At 32.6% G+C, this 12,651-nt stretch overlaps 3 protein-coding genes and 1 non-coding gene across 4 annotated transcripts; 1 reads left to right on the forward strand and 3 right to left on the reverse strand.

Moving 5' to 3' along the window:
* Positions 1-84: 84 nt before the first annotated feature.
* LOC128387527 (cytochrome P450 4C1-like) lies at positions 85-2,763 on the reverse strand. The gene is made up of 4 exons (XM_053346731.1): positions 2,160-2,763; positions 1,465-1,857; positions 1,330-1,399; positions 85-1,199 (listed from the first exon to the last, which is right to left on the reverse strand). Exons 1-4 carry the CDS (start codon positions 2,452-2,454, stop codon positions 200-202), a joined length of 1,758 nt encoding a protein of 585 aa, XP_053202706.1. The 5' UTR covers positions 2,455-2,763; the 3' UTR covers positions 85-199.
* A 1,126-nt stretch (positions 2,764-3,889) lies between these two features.
* Positions 3,890-7,870, reverse strand: LOC128387536 (uncharacterized). The gene is given in 5 exon segments (XM_053346739.1): positions 3,890-4,549; positions 4,840-5,201; positions 5,204-7,344; positions 7,432-7,539; positions 7,638-7,870. Coding segments are annotated over 4 exon segments (2,592 nt in total). The 5' UTR covers positions 7,724-7,870; the 3' UTR covers positions 3,890-4,549; positions 4,840-4,944.
* LOC128387764 (small nucleolar RNA U6-53/MBII-28) lies at positions 4,644-4,772 on the reverse strand. The gene has a single exon (XR_008325167.1). It is a non-coding gene; the product is annotated as a small nucleolar RNA U6-53/MBII-28 (small nucleolar RNA).
* Positions 7,871-8,751: 881 nt separating the features above from the next.
* On the forward strand, positions 8,752-12,645 carry LOC128387554 (cell adhesion molecule Dscam2-like). The gene is made up of 9 exons (XM_053346756.1): positions 8,752-9,249; positions 9,393-9,821; positions 9,886-10,071; positions 10,333-10,944; positions 11,031-11,101; positions 11,178-11,712; positions 11,788-11,919; positions 12,003-12,214; positions 12,300-12,645. The coding sequence occupies exons 1-9, from the start codon at positions 9,171-9,173 to the stop codon at positions 12,399-12,401; spliced, it is 2,358 nt and encodes a 785-aa protein (XP_053202731.1). The 5' UTR covers positions 8,752-9,170; the 3' UTR covers positions 12,402-12,645.
* The last annotated feature ends 6 nt before the right edge of the window (positions 12,646-12,651 follow it).

The following is a 12,651-nucleotide window of genomic DNA, read 5'->3' on the forward strand; positions in this document are numbered from 1 at the left end:
TTTAATCATTAATCAATTCATTCCAACTCAGGGCTGAATCAAATTGTTATAATTAAAATGAACCGACAAGATGAAGATAACAAATTGAGTTAATTTCTCCTTGATTATGAAAAAGGAAAACAATTTATGTATTAATAGATGTAAACACTCAACACTAAATGGATCAAGTAATTTGCTTACAATTAGGAAATTAAATTAATTACTGGACCATATTAAGTGAACTAAATGGTGTCCGATTGAAAACTCGTTCGTAAACTTTGACCTTAATCGGTACCTTGGGTCTAAGAACCATTTCCATGGTGAAAAGTACTTTGTCAGGTTGATCGAGGGAAACGAATCGATAATGACGAATAAGTCGAGCAAGGACAATTTTAAGTTCGGCAAGGGCGAACTTTTGACCGATACAATTTCGAGGTCCAGCTGAAAAAGGTACGTAAGCAAATGGATGACGACCCCCAGAGTTTTCGGGTAAAAATCGATCGGGATTAAAGACTTCAGGGTCAGGGAAAATTTCAGGATCTCGATGAAGTTGATAGATGAAACAATAGATAACAGTTCCAGCGGGCACAGTGTGGCCGGAAATGGTCATATCCTCGGTAGCCGATCGACCGATCAAAGGTACAGAGGGACAAAGACGAAGACCCTCTTTAACTACACAGTCAAGATACTTGAGCTGTTTAATAGCGTCCAAAGTGATCTCGGTTGTTGACCCGTTTGAACCGTCGGCTTTAATTTCAGAGTTTAAATCGTCAAACAATGAGTCGACTTCGAGTGCAAGGCGATCTTGGACTTCCATGTTGTGTCCAAGAAGATAAATTATCCAAGACATCGCCATGGCCGTTGTATCATGTCCTTCAAACATGAAAGTGTCAACTTCCTCTCTAATGTCCTCTTCTGAAAGTTCACCGCCATTAATGTGATGTTTCAACAGTAAATCCATGAAAGCCAAACGCCGTTCACTTGATGCAGGCATTGTGAGGGAAATCGGTTCACCGGAACCCGTTGATAAACTAATTGTTGATGGTCTTCGAACTTGTTTATTCATCATTTCATCTTTACGATCTCGAATAACTTTCATGGTAAAATCGTGTAAATGTTGAACTTTCCGACGAAACTCTTTGCCTCTTTCTAATCGGTAGTAAATTGCATCAGGCCAATAACTGGGTTGCATTAGACGTTCAAGGAAACACTCACCAACCCTGAAATAGAACAAGAATAGAAGAGAATAAAAGATGAAAAAAAAGAACAAAAGAAAATAATGATAAATATAAACGAAAAAAGTTCCAATTGTTTGATAATCAAGAACAGAAAAAAAAATATTATTCTTACTCATAAACTGCTCGACAATAACTATTGTTGGGATTATTTTGAGCTCCAATTGATACTCCCATGATTGTTTCTGTTGAGAAAAGGAAATGTTGTCAATCTAAATTGTTGAGAAAATGAGAATGAGAAACAACTGACCACAAATAATGTCCAAAGTACAGGCAGTAACAACAGGGACAATGTCGATTGGTTGACCGGATCGGGCGATTTCCCTTAATCGGTCAACCATTACGTTGCCCTGCTCATTGAAAACGGGAACGAAATCATGTAAAATTTTAAAATGAAAAGCGGGAACCAACAGTTTCCTCCGTGATCTCCACTTGTTACCTGTGGAGGTTAATAAACCAGTGCCCAACCAGGGATGAAGTAAATCATATTGAGATGATTTATCTAATAGAAAATTATTTGATAAAATAGTTTCAACGTTTTCGGGCTTCCAAAGGATAACAACAGGTTCCCAACCCAACCAAAGACGAAATATCCTATCGGAATCATAGATTTGTGTATAACCACGAACAGCATTTAACAGCACTGAACAATTAAACAAAAGAAATTAACTCAACAATTAACCAAAAAAGAGAAACAAAACAAAAAGTTACGTCGCATCAGTTAAGACCCGACGATCGATATCAGATCAATTCTTTTCGTTCTTGGTAAAATTTCTGAACTTTTCACTCGAAAGATGAACCCAAAGGGTGAGACTCGAACTCGACTCAATCGTACAAACTGAATCTTTGTATCGATCACAAAAGAAAGTAAACTTTTCCTTGATTAGTTAATTTCTCTCTCTCGCAATCTCCCTGTCGATGATTCAATGAAGATTATCTACTTACTGTAGTATAAATCCTTCGAGGCTTCGTAATCCGCTCCGATGTATTTCAATATTTCTATTGGCAGGTTACCCATCAAGGGATTGAACGATTTGGGTCCAGGTAATTTATCAATCATTTGATTTCGTCTTCTCATTGATTGTGCTTTTTTGTACAAATAATAATAACCAATGAAACATAGTAAACATGTTAAAATAATTCGTATCAGAATTATATAGAAAGATGATCCTGATGATATTGGAGATGGAGACGGAATTGAGGTCGCATCCAATTCTGGAGAAACATCAAGAGTTGACATTATTATCAAACGAAAATGAGATTCACTTTATTTGGAATAGAAAATTTTTACTCAATTCTGATTTTCTCTCCAATCAATTGGTAACTAGAACAATTAGAAAATTGATTATTCTTTTTCTACACTGATGATTAAGTTAATCACATACACAGACACAAACTTAAATAATGAATTAAACTAAGAAATTAGATCCGATTTGTTACATTAATCGGATTGACCAAAGATTTTGATCAACTTCATAATGGCAACTGAGAGACGATTGGAAAAACTGTTGTAAACAACAGTTAATTGTAATTAATTTCTCTCTCTCTCTTTCTCTCTCTTTTCACTTTCTCTTCCAGGTTAATTGTGACTCTGTTTTTGGAGGTGGTGATACAATTGATGGCTAAATATTCAATCAGAGCGTAGCAGCAACAACTATAACGGATACAATCATTTTCCAAGAAACAATATTAACCTTGACCACTTTTCTCTCTCTCACCTTATCCTTTTTCTAAGTTAATGTTGTAATCTAATTGTTTGACAGACTAATTATTCCACTACCTGTCAAGTTGAAATCTAATCAACGAATTAGCGATTTCCCTTCGAGTTTTTGTTTCGATATTGGAAAGAGAAGCCAAAAAAAGGAACAATATCAACGGAACTTTTTTTTCTTCTCTTTTCACCCTTGGATTGGAATCGAAATTTTCTCAACCATTTCATAGATTTAGTAAGTTACGAGCTCACAATTTAGCTGTTCAAAGTTTAAGAATTACGACAATCAACCTTGGTTGGAATCACAATTAACTCTATGAAAGAACAGCAATACAATTATGGTAACTAAAATTCTGATACTCAATTAATTTCCTGTTTTCGTATTGATTTAAAAGATCGAAACTTTTTTCCAAGTGTTGATTGATCATATTTTCTGTCGATTTTTTTTTGTTTCTTAATTTGGATCTCAAGGTGATTTATTGATTGATTAAAATGTTAAAGTTGATTGTCAACTATTGGAATATTTGTTTGATTGTTTTTGAAATTAAGCCAATAGAAAGTTGAAAAGTCACATTGATTATTTGCTCGTGTGATTTTGAGTAAACCTTGAGGAAAGATCAACATTTTTTCAGGGTTATCATCCTTGACACTTTTACCTTCTTCCGGGTTTATATTGTGTTAATAATAGACTTTATTTATTGGATTAACTAATTGTTTACTGATTGTCGTTGGAAAAAAAGAGATAAATCAATAACTGTAATCAGAAAACTTTGAATTTCAATCATTTGAACAAATATTTCATCTAATATTAGTTTTGTTCTTGAAAATGTAAATATTTTTAACACTGTTTCTTATTAATGGTTAGTCTTGTTAAACAATCAATCGATTATCTTGATTATAATTGTTTGTATTCAGTGGTTATAATCAAAGTTGATTTTTGTTTCTAGTAAATTGATTGAGTCAATTTTAATTTCAGGTAATTGTTTTATTTTATTTAACAAAAATTGGTTTGAGTAAATTAAAAAGTGAATTTAATTTGTTACAAATGAATGATTATGGATAAGATGTGATGAGTAATTTAAATTGATGATCAAAAAGTAACCACCAGTAGTGTTTACAATAGTTCAATGTAATCAATTTGAATTAAGTTGGAAAAGGTTGATTGACTAGAGAGAGAGAGAGAGAGAGAGAGAGAGATGATGATGATGATGATGATGATGAGGATGATTGTATTAAAAGGTTGAGTGGTTTAAAGTTGATTATAATTGTGATTAGTTGGTTTTACTTTCTGATTTCTGTTGATTGGTAAAAATTAATCTTTTGTTTGGAAACACGAGAAACATTTCTTCCTTGTTCATTGGAGTCACATTTCTCATGGAATCACATGGTGATCATCTTTTCCTTTTGAATAGATAACTCGTTCAACACATGGGAAATTAATTTCTCAGTGAGCATAATTAAATTACTATTGATTATTTAACTTTTTCCAAGGTTATAGCTCATTCAATTGAGACATTTCAGCCCTTATAACAAGTAAGTTCACTAGTGCGGTAACTCGAGGTTTCATCGTGGTAAATTAGATGTTGATCCATTAAATGATTCAAGTAGAATCAATTCCTCGAGTCTAAATTGAAATTTGAGAGAATAAAAAAGAAAAAAATTAGAAATTTTTATATACGAAAAAAATGAATCAATTTAATAGATTAACTGATTAGATGAAGTCTCAGAGATCGGATTGAGAAGAGATTTCAACTCATTGTCCCCGTTTTCACTCCAACCATTGAAATAAATTGCAACAATTAAGAGATGGGAACTTGGTATTAGCATGGCACTACTCATCATTGAATTCATCATTTCAATTAAATGGATCATCAATAATCTCATGAAATAAGAAAAAAGAAAATGTATCAATACCTTAACAATGGATTTCATGTCAATCTTTTAAAGATGAAAATTGTTGTGACGTAAATGATTCAGAGATTTCTAATGGTTGATTGATCACATTGGTAATCAATTGAATTAAATCATTGAGCTTTTGTATTTGTTAGAAGATAAATTGTTCTGTTGATTGTGGAAAAATTTTCTCAAAGCTTCTTTTATTTCATTGGTTCCTTTGTTTCCTTCGATTTCCATTTCATGAGTTCGTTGGGCCACTTTACGAATTAATTTCTCTTTCATTTCGGGCAATAGTTTGGTAAATGTTTCCAAAAGTCGAAGTAATTTAGTTACAGTACCAACACTTAGAACTCGTTGAATCATTTCAAACAGTTTAGGAAGAATAATTCATCTACATGATTATCCTTATTAATACTTATGAAGATTATCATCTTAGTGAGAACAGTTTTTATTCGAGTCTGTCCCGATTCATCACTTTTAATATAACGATCCATTAATTCAGGTAGAAAATCACTGATTTCTTTCACTATTAGGGGATCGTTATCTTGGAATAAGTAATCACAGAATTTTTCCCGTTGGGTGAGATCAACTTTCGGGTGACAAGTAAATTGGAAAAAATTATAACGAAATTCAGATGAATTCAGTTTGCCAGAATCTTTGATATAACTTAGATAAGTTAAATTCGCAGCCACTTGAGATAAATTCATTGCTTCGATTGCTCCTTTCGCGTATTGATTTTTAACAAATCCCATGAAATCTTTTAACACATTTACTATAAATGGTCCGTATGAGTGTTTATATGGTGACGAAGTTAACACTTTGGGAATATAATTACGAACATGACGAACAATGTTGGAAATTGATGTAACCACAGCAAATAAATCTCGATCAGCTAATTGTGCGAAAACTTTACAGATTGTTGCAGGAATCAGGGGACAATTTCCTATTGTATCAACTTTTACTTCGGACAGATAGATCAACTCATCAAAGTAGAGTAAGATTATTTCACTACACGAATCTCGAGCTACACGATTTGACTTGTCCAATTTAGAGTAAACTTCAGCCAGTTTATCGAATACTTCAAATGCAATTGAGAGCATTTTATTCATGTCAGAATCATCGGGAAGCATTTGAGCTGAACAAATTATCCATTGGATCACTAATTTGCATCTTATTGAGTAAATTGATCTGTTAATGATTAAGTTTGCCGTTTCTCGGAATCTGTCAATAAGATCGGTATAAAATTGGTCCGATGCATAGCAGCAAACAATTAAGATTGTAAAAACTTTGTGTAACTGAATCTCATTCATTTGATCAACAGGGCAATTTGATAGAGCAGAGAAAATATCACTTTTAAGTTTCTTCCACATTTGTAGATTTTGAATATCATTGGCATTAATTTGTAGTTTAGAAATCACCTTTTCCAAAAGTAAAACAAGAAGTGCAAGAGTTTTATCATCCCAGTCTGATGCTGAGCCTCGTTCGAAAAGGATTCTCAATTTAAGAGACCATTGATTACTCGTCTTGGGTAAAGAATAAAAAACTGATTTCGACAAACTGGGTGAGGTTAAACTCTTAAGATAACATTTGATAAACTCTGAAGGTATATCAACACAAACTCCACATCTTTTAACAGAATTGTAACATAATTGCAAAGAGATTTCCATAGATTCGCTCTGCGTAAAACCGGAAGCTTCGTATTCTTGTAAAATGGGAATAATCGAATGGGTGAAACCAATAGAGTTACAAAAATCTTGATCAGTTGATTTCTCTTTCGATGTGTTGATTAGCTCCATTAGATTACTCATAAGCCAAATGTTGGCAATGTTAAGATTAGCGGCTGAGGTAAAGTTACTGGGAACACGTTTATAAGTGGTAAGACTGTCTCTTTCTTGGTTCTCTTTTCGGTTTTCTTCGCAAAATGTGTCCATCACGGAATTATAGTGGAACCAGAATGGATCAAGGTTGAGAATGGCTGAATCCAAATGGACTAGACTCTTAACTATTGTAAAGAAAACGCGATGACAGGAACAAAAGTAAGGATCCAAAGTTGGCACCATTCGTAAATCTTTGGTTGATATAAATCTTTGTAGTGAAGCATAAATTAGATCTGCTAGAATACATTCTAAAAATTTACTTCTAAAATCATCTGATGTATTTATATCACTGAGGAGATCAATTTTCACCCTGGTTCGTTTGTTGTATTCACATAAGATGAGAAAAGAAATCAACCAAATATCAAGACAAACGTGTAAGTATTGATGAGAAGGTGATTGACTTTCGCTTTGAATGATGTAAATATTTGGATCAAAATCCTCTAACATAGATAATCTTCCCATGAAGGTAGTTAAATTGATGATTTCTTTGATGATAATTTGCTCTAATCTTTCATCTATGTTACCAACTTTTCCTCCAATGAGCTTGAGAAAGTTAAAAATTTGCTCCCTATAACTTGACCATAGAGATCTATTAGAAGCTGATCTTTTGGCCGTTATTCCAGCTCTAAACATACTAATAGTTTTTCTATAATGGAAAAGAGCAAAAGAAAAGGGATGATTATTATCACTGAGAAGACAATGAACAATAATAAATAAAATTTATTAAACTTACTTGACCAGAGAAAAATAATGTATCACATCTTCGGGTGTAGTTGACTCATTAAATTGTAATTTTTGACCCAAAATTTCAATCTCTTCCATAGGGTCAACTTGAATGAAGCTAATACGAAGGTATTAAAAGAAATGCAAATCACAATTAGCATAAAAATCAGAAAATATTGAGAAATGGAAGAAAAGAAAATCTAAAACTGTACTTACAGTTTAAGCTTCTCTTCAAATCTTTGGGTCATAGTAGAAAGAGATTCGTATCTTTTATCACACTTTAAATAATTTACTGAATTCATATTTACATTCAATATGAGACAAACTCTATTAAGAAAATTTAACTAATAACAATTAAAAAGTAAAACAATTATAAACAATTAAGAAAATAAAACGATCAAAATAAAACAAGTTCACTTTCACAATGAGGCTCTTTGAATGAGCGGGAACAATTGTTCCCGAAACAAAGATATCGATACTTTTTCTTTGGATTCTTATCGATAACTCACTTAGAATCATTTCTGAAGAAGGAAAATCTGACATGGAAGATTTCCAATCGATTTCAAGGAATGGATCGAACAATTCTTGAGATTAATCAAGAAAAATCATAATTTTTATCAGTAATTTATCTCGATAACTTAAAATCAATCGATATTGAAATCGAGTATCAACAAGTAGCAGCGGGAATCTTTCGTATCCAATTTGATGAGATTCGTCACCAGATTTCGCTTCAATCGAAAGGCGGCAAATTGGAATGGAAGAAAAATAATCGAAACTTAATTGTTATCAATGATTATACATCTAATTTAATATTCGAAGAATTTTCTTTTGGTTTAAAGATATTTTCAGATGCTAATTACGTTTTAACGTTTCAAGGTCATAAGAAGATGATTTTAAATGAAAAGACGATTGGTCATAGTTCGAAGTCTAAATGAGCCATCCAAGGACTCGAGCGATAACTGAAAGGAAGAATTAGATTGGGAGTTTATTCTGATATAAAAAGAATTTGTTGATTTAGTAATTTTGAAATGAATTCGAAGATTGAATAAAATATCTCTCGAAACTTTTGATTTCGAAATTTGGAGGGAAATGTTATCTTTGAAATTCGCTCGATAATCTAATAGATGTGAAGATTAATTCAATTGTTAGAAATTCGAAAGAGGAAAAAAAGAGAAAGAAATCATTTCCAATCTTCTCTTTCTTTTCCATTTAACCAGAAATTCACTTAGAATTCATGCTCACATTTTCTCTCTCCACTCAACCAAATTCTCTTTCTTCCCAATCCTCATCTTCTTCCTTCGATTTTCACCCTGTCTTTATTTCTCTCTCTCTCTCTCTCTTTCTATTATTTTCCTCTTCCACCTTCTTTCAATGTTTCAATGTTATTAATCTGAATCTCTTATCATCATCATCTCTCCATCGCCACTTTTCCCTCTGTTTGTGTTTCTTTCTCTCTTTCCTTATGTACATATAATTTATTCTAATCAATGGATAATCTACTAAATTGTTCATCATTCCACCATCAACAATTGTCCATGAAAAGACGAGGATAAAAAAGATCGTATCAACAATCAACCAAGAAAATGATTCTCAACCTTTTTATTAACATTCAACCAAAAGCCTCGCCCTTTGTTAATAGACAACAACAACATGATGGTGAACATTTTCCTCTCAATTAATTGATTTCTCTCTCCATTGATTTGTGATTCTTAATTATTTCATTTAACCATCACCCTTGTTCCTTAATTGATGAAAATGATTCCTCCAAGTGATCAAAATTTCCTGTTTACAGTTACAATATTTACCAGTTTTATTTGCTTCTCTCAAGGTAAATATAAAACTCATTTTGTATAAAATGTTTTCTTTCCATAAGCAACTCTGTTTATATAGAAATGATTGATTGTGTTATATTTGATCCGTTTTTCTCTCTCTCATAATCAAATCCATCATTGTCATTACATTTGTCCACAGGAGCATCGAATCCCAAAATTAAGCCATTCAGTTTTCCAAAAAGCACAATCGCTGGAGAAACTGTTTCGGTCACTTGTGTACTGTCCACTATCACGGCTCAAACGGACTTTAAATGGCTCAAAGACGGTGTTGATTTAGCAATTATCTCGCAAAGAGATAGACGATATCAACTATTACCTGCTAAAGGTGCTTCAGTTTTGTTAATTAATTCAGTTAATCTAGAAGATTATGGTAATTACACTTGTATTGTTAATACTCCCTTCGGGTCGGATAAATTTACTGCTCCATTGACCATCTACACTCCACCCAAATGGATACTTGAATTGTTTGACCTCTCGATGAAACAAGGAGAGGTTAAAATACTTGATTGTATGGCAACTGGTAATCCAATGCCAACAATTACCTGGTTAATCAGTGAGTCATCTCAAGGTAAGATGAATGATACAATTAACTGTAACATGAATTAATTTTTACTCTTTTCCCATTAATTCAGATGAAAACAATTTCGCACAAATTAACAGTAATTCAATGGTGAAAGGAATGACCAGTTTAGCCAATGGATCTCTGCTCATTGATAGTGAAAAATTAAATTTTAAAGACAAATCAGCTTACCTTCAATGCTCAGCTGATAATAAGATTGGTGACCCATTAAAGAAAACAATTAAGCTCAATTTAATCGGTATGATTTGTTCCCTTAACGATTAACTTCTCATATCCACAGTAATCAAAATGCTTTAATTTCATTTTCTTCAATAAGATTGATGTAACTTTTTTTATTTCGGTTTATTATTTGGTTTCTATTTGAATCTCTCTCGTTAATTGTTTGCATCTCATTTTTTTCGCATGTTTCTGTGAGTACATGATTAATTATCTAATCCAATGATTAGAATGTAAATTGTTTCCTCTTATTCAATATTAACTAATTTTCTTTTCCTTCCAGTGCCTGCTCGCTTTATCGGTAATAACAGTAAATTCTTGACCCAAGAAGTGATGAAAGGAACCAGTGCTAATCTCCAATGTCCAGCGATCGGTGATCAACCATTAACAGTTCAATGGTTACGAGATAAACAACCGTTAAATTTAAAATACAATAGTAAATATGATTACTATGAGACGAAAACTGGTAAAGGATTAAACTCCGAGATATTAATTCGTATCACTAGTCGGTCAGATGGAGGTGTTTACACTTGTACTGCCAAAAACGATCATGGTTCCGATGAGATTAACATTAAATTGTTAATTCAAGAAGCACCTGAATCACCATCCAATTTAAGGGTAGCCGAATCATGGTCAAGAAGTGCAACAATCATGTGGTCACAACCTTATTCTGGTAATTCACCATTAACCTTTTACACTTTACTCTATTGGAAAGGGGAAAAAGGTTCAGGAATTAATAATAAATTAAATGAGATACAATTAGATCCTGGAAAAACGTCACATACACTCAAAGATTTAAGTCCAGGTACATTGTATTATGTTTCCGTGATGGCGGTAAATAGTATCGGCTCAGGTCAACCCTCGAATTCCCATAAATTCACCACAAGTGAAGAACGTAAGTTTCAATCAATGGAAATTTAATTAGAAGAGAAAAGAAAAATAATAATAACAATTATTCATTCGTTTTCCTTACTAATGTAGTTCCAAGTGCTTCTCCAGTTGATGTCAGTGTAAAACCTTTGGGATCAAGTGTAATCCAAGTCTCGTGGAAGGTAATTATTGCAGTGATTAAATCAAATATCCTTCACAATTAACTGTTGATTACTTTGTTTTATATAATTGATTCAGGCTCCTCCACGGCAACATTGGAATGGTAATTTAACCGGTTATTATATTCACTATAAACCATCAGGAAATAATCAAGATTATATCAAAACGGTATCAGCTAATTATCCCAATGATTTAGGAAATGGTTACCAATTTAGTTTAACGGGTCTACTAAGGTCAACCTATTATACGATCTCGGTGAAAGTTTTTAATACCATTGGTCAAGGACCTTCATCTCAGGAGTTAATTGTTTCGACTCTTGAAGGTGATGCTCCAAGTTTACCACGAATTAAATCTCATCATATTTACTCAAATTCAATTAAATTAACTTGGGATCCATTGATTGATGAAATATCAATTTATACAATTTATCTTAAACGAAAGGGAAACTCTTATTATGACAATATAATTCCAATAAGTCATTTTCGGACAATTTATACTCTACATGGGTTAGAGAAAAATGTGGACTATGTAATCGCAATTTCAGCGACCAATTTATACGGAGAAAGTGAATTAAGTAAACCATTAGAGATTCGAATTTCATCAAGTCCATTTGGTGAGAATTTAAAATAATTTAAATTGTCCAAATTTCCTTACAATTAATTGTTGTATTTTGTTTTTCTCTTCTCAGGTTTATCATTCCTATTCTCTCAGCGTAATTTAGTGTTGTTAATTGTTTTCTCAATTTGTTTATTGGCCGTTATAATATCCATCATTGCTTCCGTTATCTATGTAAAGAAATATAAGAAAAGTCAACAAGAGGGTAAGTGATGAAGAGAAAATTTTGACTGAAGACTTTGATTTTTTTTCTGTTTGTTTGATTGTTTCATCTTCTTAATTGTTCAGCTATAAGACGACTTTCCAATTTATCAACAATGACAAAGAATACTCCAAAATATAGTGATAAATGTGGTACAACTCGATCAACGGCAACTTATGCAACTATCGGTCCACCAACTGGACATGTCACCATACGATCAGCTGGATCAAATTCACAATCATCATCAGGAGGATATGAAAGGAACATTTCTGATTTAGAAGATTCAAGAAATTATCAAGTAATTATCTCTCGATTTTCTATCGATTTTTATCCAAATCTTGGCTGATTAACTTTTCTTCTTCCAATGTTTTCCAATTAATTAGAGTTCTGGTCGACATGCAAGAAAAATGTCCCGACATTCAATTGGATCCATGAAAGAGAAAAATTTCGAAGAGCTTATATACGATGATGCACCGATTGGTTAATTCACTTCAACTGGTTAATAAGATGATCAACAATTTTCCTTTTGCTCTTTTCCATGAAGTGTTTTGGTTTAAATTTTTACCTCCATTCTCTCATTGGCTCAATTAAACCAGAACTTTTTCTCTCTCTCTCTCTCTCGGGAAACTCTCCAATGTCCAGGTTGTAATCGTTTGGTTTACCATAAAGAAGAGAAAGAGATTTTCTTTCAACGTTCACCATCATGTTTGTAAGACTTTTATGTTATCAATAATT

The sequence above is a fragment of the Panonychus citri genome, unplaced genomic scaffold, assembly GCF_014898815.1.
Source record: "Panonychus citri isolate SS breed McGregor unplaced genomic scaffold, ASM1489881v1 Contig00092, whole genome shotgun sequence".
Lineage (NCBI taxonomy): Eukaryota > Metazoa > Arthropoda > Arachnida > Trombidiformes > Tetranychidae > Panonychus > Panonychus citri.

Bases quoted from the DNA above. Each gene is read 5' to 3' on its own strand.
- LOC128387527 (XM_053346731.1), bottom strand. From the start codon at position 2,454: ATGTCAACTCTTGATGTTTCTCCAGAATTGGATGCGACCTCAATTCCG. The intron at 1,858-2,159 runs GTAAGTAGATAA...TTAATTGTTCAG, and splicing joins CTCGAAGGATTTATACTACA to TGCTGTTAAATGCTGTTCGT. The intron at 1,400-1,464 runs GTCAGTTGTTTC...TTTTCTCAACAG, and splicing joins TACTTTGGACATTATTTGTG to AAACAATCATGGGAGTATCA.
- LOC128387554 (XM_053346756.1), top strand. From the start codon at position 9,171: ATGAAAATGATTCCTCCAAGTGATCAAAATTTCCTGTTTACAGTTACA. The intron at 9,250-9,392 runs GTAAATATAAAA...ATTTGTCCACAG, and splicing joins TTTTATTTGCTTCTCTCAAG to GAGCATCGAATCCCAAAATT. The intron at 10,072-10,332 runs GTATGATTTGTT...TTTTCCTTCCAG, and splicing joins AATTAAGCTCAATTTAATCG to TGCCTGCTCGCTTTATCGGT.